Source organism: Lepisosteus platostomus, chromosome 17, assembly GCF_059453375.1.
Source record: "Lepisosteus platostomus isolate fLepPlt1 chromosome 17, fLepPlt1.hap1, whole genome shotgun sequence".
Taxonomy (NCBI): Eukaryota; Metazoa; Chordata; class Actinopteri; order Semionotiformes; family Lepisosteidae; genus Lepisosteus; species Lepisosteus platostomus.
In genome coordinates this window covers 20,380,092-20,393,848 of record NC_142627.1, presented here as the reverse complement: position 1 = coordinate 20,393,848, position 13,757 = coordinate 20,380,092, and the positions used below count along the sequence as shown (strand labels likewise).

The following is a 13,757-nucleotide window of genomic DNA, read 5'->3' as shown; positions in this document are numbered from 1 at the left end:
TATCGGCGATGTTTTTGTCATTCCTACAAGCATTTTCAAACAGATGTTTCCGTGGATGAAACTTTAGGAGCCTGCGGCCTGCTTTGAGTTTTACAGCTGATGCTCCTGATAAAGTTGGCGTTTTCTCTCTTAATTTTCCTATTTTCTCTCTTAATGCTAGCACATTATAATGCCGGACCCCTAAATGAGTAGCTTTTCCAAGCTCATACATGCAGTGGGATATGCAGATCCATGCTAGTTAAGGTCTTTGGTAGCAAATTACTACACATGAAAATTATGGAAGAATTTGCTTTGCATCTTACTTCAGTACTCTGGGGAAAAAAAGATTGAATAAAGTTATGATGTAAATGTGAGTAATATTTAAATATAATGTAAAAAATACTCGGGGCTACATACAGTAGGAGCAGGTGGAGGTCACAAAACACCTTACTTGTCAGACAACTGTTGTACCTCACTGTTGTACTCCTGGCATTATAGAACATCCTTCAGAAAATAAAAATGCCTTTTCTTTAGCGGAAATGTCTTTCATGCTGATTTTAGGCTTTCTTGGCAATAGATGATGTAATGAAAAGGCAAGAAAGCAAGAAACACCTCATGATTTATAGCTTCTGAGAAACAATGACTAAATGAAGCAAAGCTGTTTATTTACCTCTGACATCACCTGTCCTTTTTCAGTATGGTCCTGGAAAATTGCTGGAGGTCGAGTGGCAAACATTGCATAGTGTTATTAAATTTCCAGTGGATATTGTCTCATGTCTTGAAAGATTAATTCACATCGGCATTGATCAAGTTATTTGGCTGGCTTGGTGAGGGTAAAATGATTATATTAAATAAGCGCCTAGAGGACTTAACCTTGTTCAAGTAAAACTTTCCAGACCTGTTGTTTTTTTAATTATATATATATATTCCCCAAACCTTTTCATAATTAACACTGTTATGGCCTTGTTGACTGAGCAGTTTAAATTTAGCCACTTTTCTATGAACCATGGCTCTTAACATGCTCCAGTTTTATTTCCATACTGCAGACCGTCTTTATGAACAGATAAAACCCCGGGATTAAATGAAAAGTAAAATAAGCATGTTTGTTTTAGCCAGCTGAACATTGACCTTTTACTGGAATGAATAGGGTTGCTGAGCTGGGGTGCATGCACTTAGTTTCTCATGTTAATATATTAGATAAAAAAAAGATTCAAGTTTTACAGGGAGAAAATCTTTTTTAATGGCTGGGAATCTCAAACGGGAATTAGTGATATCCATATTTTCTCCCAAGTTTTTGCTAATGAACATAAAAGGGAATTCTTAGGCTTATGTAAATAAAATACCCAGAGACCTATTATGTTTTACCATTTAATATAATTTTTCTCTTACTATCCACACTATTTAATGCCTAAGGTATAAGACATGAAGCAGTGCCTGCCTTATGATATGATTGTCATAAGGATATATCAAAAGTTACAAAGAAGATTGGTTGGAGGATCTTTCAAGACTGTCCCATGGTATTAGCTTCAACAAAAGAATGGGTAGTTTGTTCCAGACTCCTGTATGATTGTGTAATTATTTAAAAATGATTTGACGATTTGACGTGTGCCCTACACTGAAATTTAAATTGCAAGATTCATTTTAATTTTCTGTTCAGTTTTTTCTGTTATCCAAAATATATATAAAAGATGAAATATTGTGCTTCAGCCAAACATTTGATTCTTAACTCCTCTTTGTGTTTTGTTAATCAAGCGGGGAGTTCTGTATCAAGGAGCAGTTGCCCATAAGAAAAACTGAATCTGGTTTATAGAGAAAAATATTGCTCAACAGCTTAGTGTTGCCACCTTTCTTTGTAAATGAATTCATTGAAACTAGAGGAAAAGAATGATCTAAGAGACAGCCTCGGGTGCCGTTTCTTTTTTGTCATAACATTGTTTTTGAAAATAATGAGTATTATCAGACACTGCTAAAATAAACACTATGTAAAAAAAACTGCTGCCTCAAGTAATTTCTCTTATAAAGAATTTCATTCAAAATTAGTCACTAACTTTTTTTTTCCAAGAGGCTTTGTGTTATGCTTTATGAAATGCTAAGAGAAGCAGTGATATGTTATTCCTTTCAAATTCACTTCTTAAAACAAAAAATTATGAAAGCTGTCCGATAACAGACATTACTCACATTTGGCTGTTTTAAAACATATGTTTCATTTCCCTGTGTGATTTGTCAAGGAATAGGGTAGTGTGTGTAAAAAAAGAAGAGGTAGTAGGTCTTATTAATGGTACATGTGCTGGTGTTCTGCTTACCTAGGGCAAATGGGGATAGACCCTTTTTAATTCACTCAGCCACAGCAAAGAAGACTTAAGTCGGATTTTTTTTTGATCGCCCTGTGATCATGTCTTGTTGTCTGTAGTTTGATTACAAACCCTCTGATGTTAGATCAGCTTGTTATGGTATCAAGCAGTATGTTCCATAATCCTTGGCTGCATGTTATCTTTTCTTGAAATCAGCTGGAGAAGGATGTCAAAGGTCTTTCTGTTCCGTTCAAGACCAGCGCACTAAGCTGAAAGGAATTGTCAATCAAGACTCATTATCTGAAGCACTATGCACCTTTAACCTCAGGTCATATCCTTAATATCCACTCACAGTCCTTCTCTCTCTGACTTAAATTAAGATGTCTGGGTCAGTGAAGATCTGATATTTATCTTAGTACATTTGTTACAGTACAGTTATTAAACGTGTTACTAGATTGGTTGTTTTGGACCTTATATTTTGAAGCACACTGTATGTATTAATATCATTCCCCAAAGCGCAATGCAGACTAATCCCGACCGATGTCCATATTGTGTAATTTTAATTGCCTATGATTTATTCAACACAAGATTAAACATCTTTTTGTCTGACCGAGATATCAAAGCTTTCAGTTATCAAGTCTGTGTTAGTTTGGATATATACCTATTGTAGGTATACCTAAACTAATCTCATTTCTGCAGAAGTGGCGTTCATTTCTCATCTTTATATTTTTAATTTTCCTCTAGGAAGTGTTGCCTTGAATGTCTTAAGTGTTTTCTACCTTAGTTTTTTTTTTAACTAGAGTGCAAAGCTCTTATCGTAGTTGGCATCTGTTCCAGCTTCATGGTGACCAAAGGCCTTCCCACTCTTGTTAATCTTGTCAGAGTCTGCTTCAGAAACACCTAGCGTGCCTGGGAGGAGTATGACGAGTGTGTTCCATGTGAAGTGTTGGGAGTAGCTTTGCTATTGTGCAAGCAGCTTAGAAGTCACATATTTAGAGTGAAACGCTGCCAAAACGCCCCAATCCCAAGGTTGTTAGAAAAGGAATTAGACATTTTTATTAGCAGTAAACATCTTTGACAGTATTTTTGCCATTTTTGAAGATGGAGCATGCTAGAGTTATCAGCTAAGACTGAGTGTTAAGAGTGTTTAATTTTTCTCAGCGTAAAAGCAGATTTTTTTTTTCTTTGGTAGATATAATCACATTCTATTAAAATAAGAATATTATTAACCAAGTGTTGCTGTACTATAAAATTTAATCTTAAGTTGACTCATAAATTGATAGAGAGAAGAATGTTCAGTGTTAGTCTGGGAGATTTACAGTGCCGGCACATGATTGTGGGAGTATGGGTGCTTAACAAAAACAACACCTGGTACACCAGTTTTATTCGCACAGAGTTGCAACCCATAGATTGGATATAATAATCTCTGATGTTTAAAGGGAATATTACTGGAAAGTCCTAACGGTCCTTGTTGATTTTGCCTAGGATTGAATCCTCGCTTTTCACCGTGTTCATGTTCTACACAGCTTCAGATGCTCTCTACTTGTTCACCTGACTAAAGCACGCTTCCTGCAACTGCTGTACACCTTCATTTGAGTAACCTGAGAATCCTTGCCATTTGACATTCCCAAGTTCATACCCAATTCTAAACTCCACAGTGGAAAAGGGAAGTTATGGGAGAGCTTTCCCTAATGTTCACTGTGTGCAAGTTCTGAAAACTGCCCCTTGTACTTTTGAAATGATCCCCAGTAAGACTGTAAAACAATGTGTTATGTTTTTCTAGAACCCTTTGGATATTAGGAAGCTTCAATTGAAAAAGGACCCACAAATGCACCTACAATTGGAAATATGAATAACTTTCCACTTATAATAGTATCTTATAGATATAGTAGATCTTATAGATAACTTATAGTATCCACTTATAATATGAGTGAGTCTCCATGGAAATTGACATTTTGTTTGCACACTTTCAGTCAGGAGGCTAAATCTGTTAACAAAGATAACTTCCTTCAGTATTCTACCATTCGTAAAAAAGGAAATAACATACTGTCACTGTCTAACAATTCAAGATTCAACCAGATAACCAGCAGTCCTTCATAGTGTTTTGGACTGGACCTATGATAAGTTAACAACTCTTTGGATATGAATATAGATGTGCATGGTTTACATTACATTAATGAAATAACCATGTAACATATATTTTAAATGTAGTTTCTTTATACTAGGAGCTTACTTGTTGGTTTTTTTCCTGTTAGACCACATTGGGGTCCCCTCTTGACACAGAGCTGATGGCATAAATTGCCCTGCAAGGGAACTTTAAGCAGCAGATTTCACATCCAATTTTCCATTTGCACAAATCCAGAAGTGGACACAGGAATGTGCTTTCACAGTGGCAGATTTTTGGTCTGTCTTTTTTTGGTCACGCACAGAGGAGAAATTTAACAAGACACGGGATAAGTCAGTTCATTTTTCATTGTTTTCTTTTCCAGGAGCAATCCGTTTAGCAATGGTATGCTGTGTTTATCTGATTAGAGCCCACAGTGTGGAAGGAGAACGGTTCTTGACAGTTTATGAACATGTACTGCCAAATACGGGTTTAACTGCCTGGCCCCCCTTCCTGGCAGCTGAACTTCTGTGACCCCTTAAACCTCCTGCTCCTTCACAGAAAAGTAGCTTGTACCCTGTTGGTGCATTTGACAAGAGTACCAGCAGGATTAGTTTCATTATATTCACACTGCTTTGATCAGGCCATACAACCTGCTCAACCATGTTTGACAAACCCCTCTCAGGTTCTCAAAAAAAGCAAGAGGGCTGCTGTCTCCTTTACAAATTCAATGAAGGAAAATAAGTTTTTCCTCACGGTTTAATCAGGGTTTCGGTTTGGGAAAACCTGAATGAAATTGCGTATTGTTTCTCTGCCTCCACTTTTTGAGTTTGTAAAGATAGAGAATCAGCACCACATGCACCACTGGGCATACAGACGTGTGCTGTCCTGGGCCAGAGGTGCCAGGAACCAGCGCAGACTGTTAGTCTTGAGTCACTAGGAACAGACAGGAGCAGTGAAGGCTTTGAAAGAAATCTAAGAATCGGAACAAAGTTTGGAATTTCATTTTCTTAAGTTTGTCACATGCCTAAATTACACTGCGCACCTCAGTGACCTGGCAAAAGATGTAACTGTAAAGTGCATTACCACTGGTGTCCCTTATCGTACAGTACTGCAGTATACTGTAGTACTCAAAATGAACATTAAGTGTACTTTCCACGTCCTAGAACAAGGCAGATGTTAAAGCAGGAACGATGCATCATGCTTCGCGAAAGAAGTGATTTTGGAGATGGGAAGAGATGCGCGTTAAGCAGTTGCAGAAAAAGGTCTAGCACCTTTTACTTGAAATCGTGTTCCATGATTTTTAATTCACACTCTATACTGTATCCTTGACACTTTTCAAAGTTTATTTAGCACCTATCCTGTTGTGCAGTATTACTGTGTCACTACTTAGTATCTGTATGTCAGAAGATGTTTATTTTTACTTAACAAAGCAAAGTATTGCTTTTAGTTTGACAGGCACCTTTATAGTTATGGTGTATGTGTGTGCATTTTATATGGGAAAGTAAGGACGCTGGGATGTAGGTAATACTGTTGCTTTAGGGAAGCCAGAAGACTAACAGTGACATCCGAGTATAACAGAGTTATGCAGTATCTTCATATAAAAAGTCATTCATGCTTTTCTGAGAACCATATACACATGAATGAAGCTTGAAATTGAAAGCATACTTCTTAACCTTTTTATTTTTTTCAGGTTTGCCATTATGTGTGGCTACTTGTCAGAATACGAGAGTGTTCAGAACAAAATCAAAAATGGCTATCTCTTCAAGGTATGTTTTGGCAGTTCTGCTAAGCAGCTGCACTGTTTAATTTACTTCTTTCTGACAGTGAGTAAACCCGGGTTTTCCGAACAGCAGAATGCCCAGAGGAGTGTTCTCATTTGAGTGCCAATGTCTCTGCTAGCAGATTATCTCTACATGTCCATACAGCATCACCTGTAGAGTGTTTTAAGCTTCAAGAGTTTAAGATGAGGATAGACACAGTGATATCAGTTGTTCCATATGCAGCTGTGATTATTTTACTAACATGGAGATCACTGCATGTTCATTCTTACTGGAAAAAAACATGTTACTGTTTTTTTGTTTGCCTTTCGCTCAAATAACCATCCAGTTCATCACTTAACAGACACTATATTGATAAGAGAGTGGGGTTAAGGGAACATAGTGGTTTAAGGGATTTAACATTTTATTGGCTGCATATACTGACCAAAGTATTACGAATGACCAGTCAATTGAATAACCTGTTTTAATAGATGGCAGTGTGTGGCTGTCAACTACAATGAAGTAATACCACATCCATTGATTTTAATTTAAATACATTTTCAAAGGTCTGACTTAGTGCTATTCACCTTTTATTCCACTTTAACTCACTTCAGCTTGTCTATTATTCTCCTTAATAGATTAATAGCCAATTTTCTTAAAAGACTTCCATCACCTTCCTTGTGCTGGACAATTCTCAGATATCACTCCCTGGAAACTGGGTTCCACGTGTTTCAAAACCTATGCAATAGGGGCCACATGAACAGCAAGAGTTTCTCTTGCTGTTTGCAGTGGTTGTTCAATGTAAGCTCCTAATATTGTAAGATTAGTGAGTCTGTTACCAAATAAAGACCATATTCAATTGTGTGTTTTGGCAAATGTGCAAAAGGGTTCAGCACTCATATTAATAAGGTCAGAAAAGAAATATATTAATTTGTAAAAAGTGCAAATGGCACCTTCACAAACTTCAGAAACATCTTTTGGAAGGTCTTCAATTTTAAGTTTAATGTTCTGAAATTTATTAAAATAGATTTATTTAATTTACTTTACGTGTTCAATAAGATAAATAAATTCATATTAGGTATCCTCTAATATTAACACATGCTGAAAATTCTCCAGGGGGTGTTAGAAAACAAACTTTAATTCATAGGAACAAATTGGTAGCAGGTGTAATCCTACTACCATATTCTTGCACTAAACATAAACATGCTAAAGTACTGTCTTGCCGATTGTATCAGTCCGCTTTTATAGGTTACAATGATTGAAATATTACTACAGATTACCTAAGTACCTTTTTATATAAGAAAGTCAGAACCAAGACTATGGCCAAGGGTTTAATTAATTCTTCTGATTTCAGTCTCCTCAGGCTGTGTTGAGCATGGAGAAGAGTTCAGAACTTGGAACACCCAAGTTATCATGGAAGACATTCAAAGAATGCACACAGCCAAAGCCAAACACTGAATGCCATAGCCAGGAGCTAAAGGATTACAATATTAATGAACAAAGGAGAAAATTTCCTATTTCCACATTGTTTTCCAGCTTTGTCAAGTTCTATCTGTAAACTGACACCGATGGTATTTAAGTGTAAATAAGGCACTCAGTCTGACCCCTTGACTTTATTGTAAACTCAGAACAGGTTGTTTCAAGACCAGAGCACCTTACGTTAGCAGTATCAAACACAACATACAGTTTAGAGACATAGCCTGGATTTGTGTATAAAACAGTTACCTTATCAGTTTCCAAGGTGATGTAAAAAACATTCTCTGCGTAAGAAAACAGGAAAAATAGTTTTCCATAAAAAGAGTGAAGCTTTTTTAGTAATTAAAATCCTATTTTTCTGAATATGTCTGGATTGCAAAAATAGCTTAAATCTTTCTGAATATCAGAAACTGTTTTGAATCCATGACATTCTTCCTGTTTCCTCAGTATGTATAAAGATAGTAAAACTTATTCAGGACATGTAGGGGCATTGTTTCTGCATTTTGCAGCAAATGGGAGACAGAAATATTTCAAAAAAGAAAAAGAAAATTTGCTTCTGTATGTTAATTCTTGGAATCTGAGAAATACTAAATGTTTCTATAATGAATTTCAGTAATATCCAATAACTGCCTATGCTGTTCTTTCTTACTAATCGTTCATAGAAGTATGGTCAATGTACTGTACATGAGAAACTGTTTGCTTTTCAGTGGATGATGCATAACCACAGAAGCTAGAGTTGTGAATGTGGCACGTAACATTTATCACACTTGTCAGCTACTTCTAAAAACTGTTTACCTTTTATGGCTCCTGTTATAGAGGTTTCTGACAGTTAAAATATCTTAGAAGATATCAACAGGAGACTGCAAAAGAAACAGAGAGATTGCATGACAGCCAGGGGTGTGTGGTTTATGTGCGTGCGTCTGAAATGTTTGTGGGTATTGTTATGCATGATAGAACTAGTCCAAGAGACCAGCTTTGGTATAGGCAGGGCAATGACATTTGCTTTTTTATTTTTCTCTGTTCAGGATCATCTTGATAAAGCAATTGAACTAAAACCTCAGGATCCACTGTCTTATTACCTGCTGGGAAGATGGTGCTATGCAGTAAGTTCTCATGAACATAAACACATTGTAAAGGCACAACCAATAATCTTGCCCTATTTTAGTGTGCAGTGTTTGTTTTGCCTTATTAGTGAAGGTGGTTCTAAATGTAAGTTTTAAAAAATGCTTTTAGAAATGCAATTCTTTATAATGCCAGTATTCATAAAATAGCATGTGCATTCATTTTTAGCTATCCTTTCCCAACATTATTTTAAGAGCTAAAAGATGCATTTGATTTTATGGGCATTGAATAATATTTTAATATTTTCTAAAGTCTTTGAATACCCACAGTATTTTAGAGACTTCCTAAAATGTAGTCCCTCAGTTAGTTTTAACTTCAGAAATAATGCATCATTATTTTTTAATTGAAAATAGTAATAATAAATTGAATGGTTTCCATGTAAGTGATCAGATTATTCCAGTGTTCCAATTTTAGATAAACATGCTGAAATGTAAGGCAAGTGTGTGGTATTTGAATCCAGCTGCTTTCTTCCTGACCTCCATCTGAATTCCGTTTTGGATTTAGTAAAAGATCACGGTCTCATTATGAAGGAACTTAACACAAAGTCACACCAAAAGACATAACTGATATTTGTTTTGTTTCATTATAATTGTCTATTTTGCATGCAGACACACAGGGACAAAAATATTACCCTTGCCAGTACATTGCTATGAAAGGACAGTGTGGGTATACTGTAGGTAATCATAGGTCCTTTATTCCAGTCTTCCCACAATTTACCAGCAAAAGCGCATCGGTGAAAATAATTTACATTTTTATGAGGAAAAGCTGATTAACTGTGTAAACGCTTTATGTAACTTAAAATAAAACAAAACACTTCTTAAGCCATCTGTCTCACGAAATGCACCAAAGTTGTACTCTGAAACAGCAGAGAGCATTACCTTCACACAAACAACATTAATAATGTGTTACATCAAGCTTGTGAAACAAAGTGTGAAAGAAGAGCTTGTAAACAATAATCTACATGTTTATAAGCAACCAAGGGCCTTCTTTGAAACCTTTTTATATCGTCAGAGCAATGATAAACCTGCAATTACACGTTTAAGAATTAATGGAGTGCAGAGAAACACTATATAGACCCTCCACAAACATGACCTGAATTCCCTTGGCAAATTGTGTTATTCCTGGTATAAACACCTTGGAAAAATGAGCACTTTGCCAAGTCCCAGTGCCAAGAAGGAAGGCTTTTTGTAATACAGTGTCACTGATAAGGAACTTTTTACTTGTACTTGCCCACCTTTAAATGAAATCAAGTCGTATATACCCTCAAACTCCTCTCAGTATGTTGCATTGCTTCTTTGCTTTTCTAAACCTCCTATTTTCCATATAGATGTGCTGTTAAACATTTTATCCTGTTATTAACCCAAATCTATTAAACAAGGCCCAAACCAAAGGATTCTTCTATTCAAACTGCAAGGATTTTCTATTAATGTGTTGTAAGGATAGCTGTGTTGCATTGAATAGGTAGAACACTCTGTCATGTCTTTCCAAAAAGAAGCTGGATGATATTGAATGCTCTTTCAACAGAATACTTTCCAGATGGTGTGAAAAAATTGCACAAGTAGTTTCTGAAAGTTAAATGAAAATCTAATGACATTAACAGCAGTGTGTTGTTTGAAGTAAATTAAATTATATGATGTTTCAGAAATAATAATATTTTTCTTTCACGCATTCACTAACTGCCTTGACTAACAGGAGTGTTGTGTTAGTGGTACACAGCGGCAGCAGGAGTCCTAATGAATATTCATTAATTCCTAATGAGTATGCCTTTGAGTATTGCATCCCAATGACTAAAGCAGTATTAAAAAAAGAATATCCTATTCAAGCAAACCAAGTTGTGTTCTTATTGAGAGCCACAACCTTGTAAGTTTCTTGATAGTATAAATGTCACTCCTAGTTTTATATTACAACATTTTTCATTATTTTCTTTACGCACAAAGCATTCTTTTAAAGAAACTTTTTAAAAATTTCTGTATTGCAGTGATGAAGGAATAATAAGTGACTTAGTAGACATTGAACTGAGGTTTCGTTTAAAAAGAGATTTTAAAATCATTAGATCACCTGTCTCAAAGTATAAAACAAATAATTGAATTCCTTTTTTTGGAATGCAGGTCTCTCGACTATCCTGGATTGAGAGGAAGGTGGCTGCTACCCTTTTTGGAAACCCACCAACTGCAACAATACAGGATGCTCTGAAATATTTCCTCAAGGTAAATATTCACTGTTAGCTTTGCCTGTTGTGTTGCAGTTGTGATCTGCCTTACTCGCAAAACTATGTAAAAAAAACGTTAAATATTATATAAAATATTATATTTTAAACACAGTTCTAGTGTTTGTACTTCCATAGTGTTTGTGTGTGGATCTGACCCCTTTGTGGTATGATTTATTGCTTGGAGAAGACCACATGCTATGATGTTGATGGTTAAAAGACCACTGTCCTTTACAAATTTTCCATTTTACCTTAGACATGTATTTCATATTTGACAAATATATTATATTTGACATATATTATTTTATGATAGATATTGATTCCAATTTCTTATTCAAGACTTAAGTTTGTGCTGTAACGTTAATGTAGTTGTGGGTTTCTAAGGCAGATTGTGAAAAGAAAAGCTTTAATCAGTCTTCATACTTGTTTTAGGGTGTGTTGGGTTTATGGCTACCATTAAAATGTTTTCTGTATTTGTAATTTTAACACGTGAACCCTTCCCCCTCTTAATAGTAAAAATGCTTTGTTCTTAAATCTTCTATGTTTATATAAAGTAATTAAATAGCTCCTGGCTAGTTCTTGTACGTAATATTTTTCGTCATGTCTTGTGTATTTTAACTATCAATTTTATTTGAGTGGTTTTTGTTGTAACTTGCTACTCTTTGCCTCAGGACTCTAAAAAAGATTGTCTAATTTCTGTAAAAGTACCCTGTTAACTTGCATTGTATAGACAGGTACTATTAGGTTTAAAAAGCACAAATGAATATGGTTTACGTGTCCATATTTCTTCCTGTACCCATAAATTGTTTGGGTCACTTTCATCTGTTTATATTTTGTCACCTCAGTCGAGTCCTGTAAGTGCCTGTGACATACTTATTTACAGCTTGTAGCACAAATCTAACTCTTAAACAATGTAACCGGCCCTTGCTGTACATTATCAGTAGTCAGTCCATTATACAGTAGTCAAAGTTTGCAAGCCTAATTCCCTACAAAATGTGATGTGCAGACATACAGTATATTAGCAGTAGTGGTATTTTCTTGCCAGGCCCTCTAGCCTTTCACAATGGATTATTGATGGACTGCCATAAAACCTCTGACCCTGTAGCTGCTGGAAAATGCACAGGTTGTTTTACATTAGAAATTGTTTCAGCTTTTCATATTTTGTCATGTACCACTTCTGAACTTCTGCCCTTCTTAGGGGGGGGTCACGTGGGTCAGTGTTTTACTTCTCCATAGCAACTCCAAATGACGCAGATGAAATATAGATGCATGTCACAATTTACTTCTTTAAAAGCATGACATGCAATTAAGTTTGAGTTTAAAAATAGTTTGTGAGAAAAGCGGAAATTCTTGAACTTGACATTTCCCAGACTAATTGTAATGAGTGAAAAGTATGCACCAATGTAATAATCCTTAAATTACTCAAAAGCACATGGTATAAATGTAGTAGAATGTGATAGTAACTCTGCATGTAGGATTTAACAGTGATATTACTCTATAACGGGAATACAACGGGAATTTATCCAAATGTAATGCAATTACATTCATTCTGCCAGCTCCAAGAAAAGCAGCTTTCTTGTAGTGAATGGATGAATACATTCTGACTTTACTAACCCTATGAGCAGATAGTTTTATTCCCTGCTGAAAAGAAAAGAGATGCGATGTTTTGGCTGTGGAGCCTTCTTCAGGCCTTCCTCTCCACATCTACTAAAGCTGTGTGTAATCACATCATTTGGGCTTTGCTATGTGAAAATGTGTCCATAATTTCTCACATGATCCCTCTTTTTCCCTTTAGGTAGAAGAAATCCGCCCAAAGTATTCCAAATTTAATTATGTCTTCTTAGCAAAGGTAAGTGGAATCATCATCAAGTCTCTTTTGTTAATGTCTCTCTTAGAAAAAAAGCAGTTGTAGAATATATGTTGTACATGCAAAAGTTGTTAGAGATTCATGTTACTGGTTTCCATTATATTCTAGAGATTTTTGTGTTGTGTTCTAAAACATTTATTACACATTCATATTGTGGACATGAAGAGATTATAACTGCCTTCTATTGAATTCTAGAAGTTTGTTTATAATCTCGACAAGCAAATAAATTATATCTGTGGCATTAATGTGATGGGAATTTAATCAGAATATTGTACACCTACCTTGAAAGTTCATGACAGTTTTATTTTCCTTAGTGTTACAGAGATCTAGGTCAAAGAGCCCACGCACTGCAGTGGTGTAATGCAGCATCGTCAATGGCAGTAGTTTCTAATGAGGTAAGTACACTATCATTCACTACAGCTTTGAAGTAAGTAGAAGCTCTTGGAAAAGACCAAATGAATCTACTGTCGTGGTCTAAACAGCAGTTATTGAAAACCAAACCTGTAGAAACCTATAGAGTGAATTGAGGCTTTTTTGTAGCTTTTAAAAATGGGGCTACAGATAGGATGTTAAAAGTAAAAATACTTTGAAGTAAGAGCATGTTAAACACTTTTCTTAAAACAGTTTCTTTCCATAACTTTAATTTTGTAACTTGTCAAGCATTGGGAACCTGTGGCTTCAGTATGAAAGCTAAAAGGCATCATTAGTTAGTAATATGGAGGTGAATATTGTTTGTGGTTTCTTTTATATTGCTGATATTTTCATCCTTGAATGTGTAATTGTTATTACATCTTTTTAGGACACTGTTTTTGTGATATTTCTTAGTTTCACGAGGTCTTCAACCTGTTTTGGGCATTCCAAATACCCATACTTCAGAAAATACTGATCTTTGTTTTCATTTTCTTACTCAAAACAAAACTTATCTCAGCTTGTGACCATGACACAGCTTTTA

General features: G+C 35.5%; 1 protein-coding gene across 8 annotated transcripts in view; it reads left to right on the top strand.

Moving 5' to 3' along the window:
* Positions 1 to 13,757, top strand: part of rmdn2 (regulator of microtubule dynamics 2) — a 47,765-nt gene that overhangs the window by 30,354 nt on the left and 3,654 nt on the right. For all 8 annotated transcript variants that reach the window (XM_088609612.1, XM_088609609.1, XM_088609613.1 and 5 more), the window contains 5 exons: positions 6,068 to 6,143; positions 8,636 to 8,713; positions 10,841 to 10,939; positions 12,734 to 12,787; positions 13,120 to 13,200. In XM_088609612.1, the coding sequence (XP_088465738.1) occupies positions 6,068 to 6,143; positions 8,636 to 8,713; positions 10,841 to 10,939; positions 12,734 to 12,787; positions 13,120 to 13,200 (388 nt within the window). The remainder of the gene's footprint in view (positions 1 to 6,067; positions 6,144 to 8,635; positions 8,714 to 10,840; positions 10,940 to 12,733; positions 12,788 to 13,119; positions 13,201 to 13,757) is intronic.